General features: G+C 51.7%; 1 protein-coding gene across 1 annotated transcript; it reads right to left on the bottom strand.

Annotated features, from left to right (window-relative positions):
- Window positions 1–227: 227 nt before the first annotated feature.
- Window positions 228–6,835, bottom strand: ARSI (arylsulfatase family member I). The gene is made up of 2 exons (XM_050793663.1): window positions 5,954–6,835; window positions 228–2,496 (listed from the first exon to the last, which is right to left on the bottom strand). Exons 1-2 carry the CDS (start codon window positions 6,262–6,264, stop codon window positions 1,098–1,100), a joined length of 1,710 nt encoding a protein of 569 aa, XP_050649620.1. The 5' UTR covers window positions 6,265–6,835; the 3' UTR covers window positions 228–1,097.
- Window positions 6,836–10,132: the final 3,297 nt, after the last annotated feature.

Below are 10,132 nucleotides of genomic sequence, written 5' to 3'. Positions count from 1 at the left end.
TGCTCTTAGATCATCACTGAACATAGTGTGATGTTGAGGCCCAGAGAGGGTCAGGGATGTACCTGAGGTCACAGAGTGGGTCTGCAGCAGGACTCCCATCCCCCCACCTCCTAGCCAGGCTGTCCACCTCCTCTCCTGTTCACTTGGCCAACAGTGAGCTCATACCTGCCCCCAGGACACACAAGCACACACCCACACCTGCTCATAGTCGGACAGCACTGCATCCCTCACTTCCAAGTTATGACACTTTAATCAAGTTCACAAGCTCCTCTACAATCTGGCTTTGGCCAGTCTTCCAGAGCCTCATGAAGGAGGCAGAGCCAGGGCTAGCATCCCCACTTGCAGGTGGGGAAATCAAGGCCTAGAGGGGAAGAACTGTGCCCAAGGTCACGGGAGAACCCAAGTGTCCCGGTACTGGTTTGGGGGCTCTTCACAGCTGTTTCCACCACCCTTGGTGCTGCAGCCATTAATGGCCCAGCCAGTTTCTCTGGGTACTGGAGGGGCCAGAAGAGGAACTTCGCACTACAGTGCCTGACACCAGTCTGACCCAAGGACTGGCCAAGGCCATGTGAAGAGCCACAAAGGTCAACCCGCCGACCCCTGCGCCTCCACCCACAGTGCTCAGGAGGTCCCTGTAGAGAGCAGTCAGACTGCCATGCTTTAGCTGGGGGTTGACTCCAGGCGGCCCTCACCCAAACACCACCATAGAGATCCTGTGTTAAGGAGGAAGCCCTTTAAGGGTTGTCAAGTGGCAAGGCCGAGGAACTCCACCGTGGCCCCAGGCTCCAGGGCCACACCGAAAAGTCACAAAGTCATTACAGCTCATTTTACAGATGAGGAAACTGAGGCCAAAAGCTCGTGTTGGTCACCTGAGGTCACAGAGCAAGTCGGTGAGGAGGCAGGACTGAGACACAGGCATCCCAGTCTGGTTTATTCCCACCCACCCCCAACCAGGTTCCCCACCCTGTTCAACCAAGGGACTCTACACCCTCCAACTCCCTGTAGATGGAGACATGACAGGCTTATCTCTGAGAAAGAGCAGGGCCAAGCCGGAGAGGGGAAGAACATCTAGAGGACAGTTTTCTCCCTCCCCACCATCAGATCCGTTGAGACATCAGCCTAGTGTTGAGTTTACGGAAAAAGGATCGAAGCTTGCAAATCTTGCATTTTTTCTTGCGACGACCCCGGAAGAAGCTTCGAGCCCTCCCTTCCTCTTCCTCCTCTTCCTCATCACTGGCCCAAGGCCCCCACGCACCCCCATTAAAGTCAGGATGAGCCCGGGGGTTCTCAGCCGGGTAGCGCACCGGGATGGCTGTGCGGTTATATTCGGCCAGGCGAGCCAGCAGGGTGCGGACCACATCAGGCCGCTGGCCAGCCAGGTCCTCCCGTTCATAAGGGTCAGCACTGATGTTGAAGAGCCATACAGCCTGACGGACACTGGCCATTCGTTCCAGGTTCCACCAGCTACCCGGGAAGGTGGCCAGTGTCTGTGGCGGGATCCAATCGCCATAGCCAGGGTCTCCTGTCAGCAGCTTCCACTCACCCACGCGGATGGCAGCCTGCACAGCGGTGTTCCAGATGCCAAAGCCGCCCTCCAGGGAGCCATGCTGGGCATGGTTGTAGAGTGGGTCAATGTTGTGCAGGATCTCCGTGCGTGGTGAGGCCCGGCCCTCGCTGATGGCCGGCCATACATCGTAGCCATCTAGCCCGTCAGCTGCTGAGGTGGTGCCACCTGCCAGACCCACCAGGGTCGGGTACCAGTCAGTGATGTGCATCAGTGCCCGGCTTGTCCGTTGCTTTCGCTTGAGCAGGGGACTATGGACAAAGCCTAGGCCCCGCACGCCACCTTCCCAATAAGTGCCCTTGCGTCCTCGGAGCGGCCAGTTGCTGCCCCCCGAGAAAGTCTGACCACCATTGTCACTGGAGAAGATGATGACACTGTTGTTGTAGAAACCATAGCGCTTCAGGGCCCAGGTGATGTTGCGCACAGCCTCATCCATGCAGGTCACCATGGCCGCATACTTCCGCCGGGCCACATTACCCATGGTGCGGTAGCGGTACAGGTACTCACGAGGGGACTGCAGGGGTGTGTGTACTGCCTGGAAGGCCACATAGAGGAAGAGGGGCCGCTGAGGGCTGTGGCTGGCCAGGATATGGCTGGCACGCTGGGCGTAAAGCATAGTGGAGTACTGGCCGCTGAGCCCCCAGGCCACATTCTCACCCTCGTGCAGGTCGAAGCCGCACACGCCTGGGCCATCACAGTTGTCATAGGTGTAATAGTCCACATTGCCCGTGAGCGAGCCCAGGAAGGTGTCGAAGCCCCGACGGGTGGGCAGACACTCCTTCCGGTAGAAGCCCAGGTGCCACTTGCCCACCATATGGGTGGAATAACCTGCCTCCTGCAGCTTCTGGGGCAGTGTCACCTGGTCCAAGGGCAGGCAGTTGGGCTGCCGTGGGCGGATGATGGAATGCTGGAGTCCTGTGTGGATCTGGTACCTGGTGGGGAGGAGGGGAAGGCACAGAAGGCACAGGTAAGCTACAGACCATTGCTCTGGCCATCCAGTCCCCAATACCACTGTGAGGTGGGCTGTGGTCCCAGCACTACCAGCAAAAATAATAGCAGCAACCACCAGGTATTATCAAATGTGCTAAGCACCTCAAATGCATTATCTCATCGAATCCTCAAAATCACTGGGAGTAGGTCATATTGTCATTTTACAGATGAGGAGATTGAAGCTCAGAATGGCTAAGCCACTCACCTAAGATCACACAGCTAGGAAGTTGGAGAGTTAAAAGTTGAACCCAGGGTCATAATGACAATAATAATAGCTAATATCGAGCACTCGCTGTGAGCTTGGCATTACACTTAGCCTCTTATGTGAACTATCTTACTAAATCCTCACCACAAATTCGGAGGTACATATTATTGTTCCCATTTTCCAAATAAGGGAACTGAGGCTTGGTAAATTAAATTACTTGCCGGGTGACTCACATGGCTAGTAGTCGGAGTGGGATTTGTAACCCAGGCAGTCTGGCTCCAGGCTTCAGAGTCCCTAAGCTCTAAGCTATTAACTTGTTCTGGGGCCTAGAGCAAGCCCTGCTCTCCCAGGCAAACTCTTACTCACTCTTCAAAGCTCAGCCCAAATGTTATCCATGCTATAAAGTCTTTCGTAACTCTCCCAAAGAATTAGTCACTTTTGCTTCTGGGTCCCCCTAGCATTTAGCACACATCATCGTTTTCTTACTTGGCCGTGGGATTATACTCGTTTGCACATGCTCTTCTGCCCAGGGACATGTGATGGGGCTGTCCTTTATTCAACCTTCTATTCCTAGCATCCAAGTGATGTTCAAAGAGCACTCAATTATTTATGAAATGAATGAATGAAAGACACTGAAACGGTTTTAGAGCCAGAAGGGACCCAATTCATTCTCTAGTTTACTCACCTCATCTTAAAAAGAACCTAAGGTCTTTTTAAGGGAAGGGGAAGGGCCTTACCCAAGGTCACCCAGTGGTCAGGAACAGAGCCAGGACTTGAACCAAGTCCTCGTTCCAAGCAGAGTCTAAGCAGTGACTCTTTTTCAGCAAACTGGGCTGCCGTATCTCTTCACACATGGGGGCCTCAGTTTGCTCCTGTAGAGGAGTTGGTTGAAATGGGAAATCTCCAAGACTCGTCTAGCTTCCCAGTTTTTTAAGACCAGCTCCCATGTGCCTGCCTGTGAGCTCATATGACCCCTTGATCCAGGCTGTCATCCTGAGGCAGGAGTAAATGGTTAGGCGAATCCTGAATTCTTCATTTATCCATTCATATCCCATCTTCCCCCTTCTGTGGTCAAGGCTCCCATGTGATCTGCTTATGGTGTCTTGCCTTTACTCAAGTCTTGAAAGTCCCAGAGGAAATAAGAAGCCTGAAACTTCACAAGTATGTTAGAATCCCACACCTTTTTCTCACCCCGAGGCATCCAAATTAAGACAAGCCCTGAACTCTTGACATCTTTAATCAGAGCACAGAAGTGAGTTTCTCTGTTTTGGTTTCCTTATCTTAAAACTGTTATTGTTGTTACCTATAATTAGCTACTACTGCCATTTTTAACACTAGGCACCACATACATACATTATCTCACTTAATTCTCATTTTAAAAACCTATAGGGAAGTCTATTACCAGCCCCATTCTACAGATGATAAAACCAAGGCCCCCAAAAGAGCAGCAATGACCCAAGTTCAGACAGCCGGCAAGCAGTGGAGCTAAACTTTGAACCTGGGTCTACTCAACTCATGCTCAAAATATTTTGGTGATAACGGCCTCTCCAGGCCTCAATCAAGCTAATAAATTATAGGACTTGATATGAGAAGTACCCTAGGGTCTTAAGTCCCAACTGGGCCTGTCTTCATAGAGGTGGGGTGCTGTGGAATGCTGGTTTGTAAAGTGAATGGGCCAGCTAAGAGTCACCAAAGCCCATCTGCAAGTGAGTCACATGAGAAACTTTGCCTCTCTCCAGCGTCACAAAACACAACTGGATGTGTTAACAAATACTAACGAGGGTTGTGAGCATCAATGAGATGGAGCCAGCTGCAGGGGGTGGAGGGCAGGCACTGACCAGCCACGTTCAGTTACCTTCGCAGATCAGGGGACTGAAGCACTGCCCTGCTGCTGTCTGCTCATTTCGCTACTTAAACCAAAAGTCACCTCTTAGGACAGAAACACTAAGTTGTGTACAAGTCTTGGGAATGCAGATTCCTCCTCCCTCTTCTGCAGGTCAGCATTCGTCTTCACCACTACACCACCATCCTGTACCACCACTCCAACACAAACACACCCCATGCCCCTCCTTCTTTCTTCTGTTCTCCTTTCGGCTCCTGGATCTAAACACTGGGTGCCAGATCGAAGGAAGAAAGGGCACCATTTGATTCCCAGCTCCAGGACCCCTGCCAAACATCTGGCCTCTCAATTCTATCTCCCACAGACCCTGAAGTAGGCCAAGGGGAACCAAGCTGGGCCCTCCCTGAGTCCTTGTCTCAATTTCTCCCATCCAAGAAATAGTGAGACTAAGAAACAGGGAGACTAAGGCTTCTGGTTCCTGAGATCACACTAGTGGCTCTTGGGTGGAACCTGGGAGAAAGCATGCCTTGGACCCCATCCAAGGAGAATTAACTTCAGCCCTGCCAAAGGATTTTCCCCTAAGTGGCCAGAGTTTGCCTTCCATACCCCCACCTCCTGTTTCCCTGCTCTTTTAATCCTGTAATCCTGATGCCTCGCCTGTGGACATTTCCTTATGGAGGAAGCAGCATGTCTGCTTGGGGCTCCCAGCCAACTTGGGAGGATTTTGCAGATGAAAAAACAGAGGCTCAGAGAAATGAAGTAACCACACTAAGGCTACACAGGTCGTGGTATCCTATGTGTCTTTCTCTTCCACCTATCAATTCCTTGGTCTTCTCCCAATGTATTCATCAAACAGTATGGGGACCTGAATCCCTCAGGACACATAGAGGCTACCACACATTGACAGCCAAGCAGGTTACACACAAATCATTCCACCGCTGCCACTCTTTTTCAAGGTGAAAACTGTTCTTTGCTCCATTTTATGGACAAGAAAACTGAGGCTTAGAGAAATTAAATGACTTGCTCAGGGTCTCAGTGTCCATAAATAGAAGCAGCAATAAATGTCAGAGGCTGCCATGTTCCTCTAACAAAGGGATGACCAGATGTCTCCACGTTGTGTGGAATGTGAGTGTCCTGGAACATCAAAGCAAGAAGACCTCAAAGATGATGAAGCCCATTCAGTGTAAGGCAAGGGTAATTGAGGTCCAGAGAGGGTAAGGGACTTACTAATGATTACACAGCCAATAGGAGATTTCCCAGACCCCAGCACGGGGAGGTACTGGCAGGAGAAATCTACAAACTGGGTTGATTTGGGGCTTAGATGCTCAGCCCCGGGGCCTTGCGCCACGCCTACCTGCCAGTGAGGAGCTGGCTCCGCGAAGGCGTGCAGATGGGCTGGATGTAATAATTCTCCAACTTGACCCCCTTGGCCGCCAGCCTGTCCAGCGTGGGGGTCTCGATATCTGAACCATGGTAGCCCACGTCGTGGTAGCCTTGGTCGTCCGTGAGAATGAAAATGATGTGGGGAGGCTGGGGCGGAGCGGCCGAGCGCTGCTCACCGGCCTCCCCGGGCCAGTCGGCCACGAGGCTCGGCTTGGCCCAGTCCCAGGACAGGTAGCCGAAGCTGAGCAGGCTGACCAGGGAGAAGCCAGTGAGGGCGTGCATCGCCAAGCCGGCCCGTGCGTCCCGGCGCGCAGGGCTCCTGGGGCCTCACCACCTCGCGCGCCCAGGGCGCACCACCGGCCCGCCGGCTCGGATGCTGCGAGGGCGTTCAGCGCCCCCGAGGATGGCCCAGTGTCTGGTCCGGGACAGGCTGCCGGACAGCTGGGCCAGATCTGCTCTGCCGCAGCGGGGCGCTCTGGGGAGGTCAGGCCCGCGCCGAGCTGCCTCCCGCTGCCTGAGCGCCGGCCCTGCTCCCTCTTTGCTCCCTCTTCCCCAGCTCAGCCCGGCCAGCCTGAGACGCGGCGTGGCGGCTTCCAGAAAGTGCTCTCTACCATCCTCAGACTCCCCTCTTCCTTCTTGCCCTGGATTTCTCCCGCCTCCTAATTTCTCTCGCCTCTGCTTTCCCGGCCTCTCGCCCCACCCGGAGTCCTTACAACAACCCAGCTCCCTGCAGGGAGGTGGGCAGGACCCCAGCGGGGAAGGGGAGGGAGTTGGGCGGGTCGAGGGGACACCGCGGGAGAGAATTCGAAAAAGTTGTAACATCTGCCGGGGCCGAGCCCCAGGTGGAGGGGCGGGACGCCGAGCAGCGGCTCCACCTCCCGGGCGGGAAGCCCAGGCCCTCCCGGCCTGCTGGCTCCAGCGCCCGCCCCTGACCGGGATGGGGTAAGGAGGGAGTGGGGCTGCTTGGAATTCGATGGAACAGCTCCGGAATGGCCGGGTCAGACATTCCTCGATCATGGAGTCTTAGCCTCTCTGAGTGCCAGCCCTGGAAGGAAAGCCCATCATTTTCTAGTCCAACCGGGGCATTCTACAGATGGAGAAACTGAGGCCCGGAGATGAGCCGCAACGCGTCTAAGTCACAGAGCAAGTCAGTAGCTATTTCTCTAAGGCTCACCGTGGCTGTTGGAGGCAGCTCCCTTCGGTGAGCCGGTAGAGAAAGGGATGGAGAATGGCAAGCACTTTGGCAAGCACCCAGGGCTGGAAGTCAGGAAGCTTGGTTGTAGCCTTACCAGCTCCACTCTCCTCAACCCCTCCCTCCTCCCCGTTCTGCAATTCCCAACTAGAATCTTAGAATGCCAGCGCTGGAATCCAGAGGGCAGGGGCTGTTTTATCCATCTTGTATCCACAGGGTGTAGCACACAGTATAAGCTCAATCAGTATATGTTGCATGAATGAATGGATGAATTGGCCCCAGTGGTCACCTAGGCCAACGCCTACCCAAAGAAACCTCCACACCAGAGATGGCAAGCTTGGGGGGACTCTGGAACCCGAGGAACATCCTAAATGAGTAGAGCAGGAGATAGCTGTCTTGCCCTAAGGAGATACAGGGGCTGCAGCACGTTAAAAACCACAGCCTGACTTCCAGCTGACCATAGTCAGGCAAGAATATGGACCAGTGTTTCCAGATCTTCTGATTTTTCAAGAAGAATACCCTCTTTATCTATTAGGAGAATATTCCAATTGTGAAATGTTAGTGACTAATTGAAAGCAAAATTTAAGCACTTTGTAGGCCAAATTAAACCTCTCCCAGAAATATATCAGACCATCGGTGCTGGTTTGCAAGCTCTGCTCTGCATCATTGTTTTGCAAAATTTTACTAGGCTACATTTTTAAATGGAAAAACTGGGCTAAACAAAACCAGTTAGGCTTCTTTACTGCTAGGACTTCAAATGTTTAACATGCACACTGCTGATCTGCAGGAGGGGCTGGTTAAGCTGTATTTCCCAGTGTTATGTTACCATGGACCCCCTTTCCCGCTCCCCCACCCCCCAACCAACTTCTTGAAGGGCCAGTGTTTGGGGACTTTGGGAAGCAAAGACTGCCCAGGTGCATCTTCTCTCCTAGCATCTTCCCCCTGCCAAGATTCTGTCATGATCCCTTCGCTCTTACTTAAAACCACTGTGTGTGGGGAAAGAAACCAGACCTCCAAAATAGCAGCCCGTGTGAATCTGCATTTCGAAATGAGGGCTGCGTGGGGCCAGCCGCTCCCATTTGCTCAAAGCCCCATATTTAGGGTGACCAGATTTATCAGAAGGGAAAACTGAGCTTGTTGTTCTGGCAGAAGACATGTTGAGGACAGACAGGAAAAATACAGCCTCCTGAGGGGAAGGCTGCTAAAACAGTGCTTCCACAGGCTTCCACGAGGCTGTCCTAGGGGGTCGAAGTGGGACAAGTCACCAGAGGTCAGGTGGACTAGGGTTTTGCATTCTTTCCATTACCCCAGGGCAAGAGGAACCGGGCAGGGCTGCCTTCCTTCTACTCCAAGCACAAAGAGAAGCAACAAGGGGATGGGGTGGGGATTCCACCTGGACCAAAAAAGGCCCAGAGAGGCAAGATCACAGGCAGGAGATCTCTATGGGGCTATCATTGAAACAAGGAGTACTTCAGAATTCAAGACAGTGGGCTCTGATATCAGACTCTTTGAGTTCAAATCCTGCCACTAATTTGGGGTCTGGCCTTGCACAAGTTATTTGACCTCCCTTAGCCTCAATTTCTTCATCTGTAAAATGGGATAATAGTATATGTAAGATCTAGCACAATGCTCAGTAAAGTGCCCAGCACATAGTAAGCACTCGGTGAATGTGAATGGTTATGATGATTGTTCTCTGTGCTTTTGAGAGGAAGGACTAAGTCCTGTGGGTGAAAGTTACAGGAAGACAGATTTCATACCAACTTAAGGGATTACTTTTGCAGGAAGTCTGACCACCTGCTTAGTAAAAGGATGGCAGTGATTGGTGAATCACCATGTGGAGGGGAGTGGGTGGACCTCCGGCCCAACTCTTGTTCCCCAATACTCACTTTTTTCTTAAGAGTCTCCATAATTACCAAAACCCACAGAGGCCTCAGAGAGCACTATCCTCCGTCTAACATTCTAGGGAAATAAACACTGACCCTCAGCACTTCCAATGATGCCATTACACAGCTAGATCAGGCTGAAACACTTAAACCAGATATTTCCAAAGGCTCAAGGATGACAAGGAGGGAATAAACACAAAGTATAATGTGAATCGTGGTCATATAGCTTTCAAGATTGGCTCACTTATCTTCCCTTTGTGTTCTCTACAAGACAAGGTGCTTCCCTGCCTTCTTCCCTGAGACAATGACCATCAGCCCTACCCCAACCCACACAGACTCTGAAAACTCCAAGATGTCTCAAGTTCAGGCCCAAGAATTAAGACTTAACAAGCTAAGTTCCCTCTCCAGCAAGCTAAACTAGCCTTTTCAGTCTCTGTCTCAGAACTCAGCTGTTTCCAAGACAATTGACAGCAGGAACGTCCACCCCACACAGGAAAGATCTGTCCCCCGATTCTCACAGATGTGCTCTCGTCCCTTAACCCCCAAAGGACATCCACATTAAAACATTACAGAAAGCCTAATATCTGCATACAAAATGCAGATCAGATGTGGCAGGGATGTAGTTTTGTTACTTCCTGTCACAGATTTCCATTGATGAAATCAGACTTCAGAAAGGACTGAGCTTCCCATTACTGGATCCATGCAAGAAGGGGGTTAAGGGCCTGTCTGTCCAGGAGATAATAGAAGAGATTCCTGAACTAAAAAAGGCGGAGCAAAACGAAAGAACTTTGAAAGCTCTTTCCCATTTGAAAATGTTATGATTTTAATTATTTGTTCCCAGATAACTTTTTAGGGAGCGGAGATATAAAAGTGAAAGACTGGGTTAGTTGGTTTTGTGGCTTTGTCTCTCATTGCTATTCGTGTGTGTGTGTGTGTGTGTTCATGTTAGTGGGTAGGTATACGTGTATGTTTGGCCATCTTTGAACTAAAATTATCTAAGTACCAATATTATTTCCTTCTGATTTATTGCCCTTGGCAAAGACCTTACACATAAATTATGCATGCTGTCGTCCTC

This window comes from Macaca thibetana, chromosome 6, assembly GCF_024542745.1.
Source record: "Macaca thibetana thibetana isolate TM-01 chromosome 6, ASM2454274v1, whole genome shotgun sequence".
Lineage (NCBI taxonomy): Eukaryota > Metazoa > Chordata > Mammalia > Primates > Cercopithecidae > Macaca > Macaca thibetana.
This window is presented reverse-complemented; position numbering and strand designations above follow the sequence as displayed.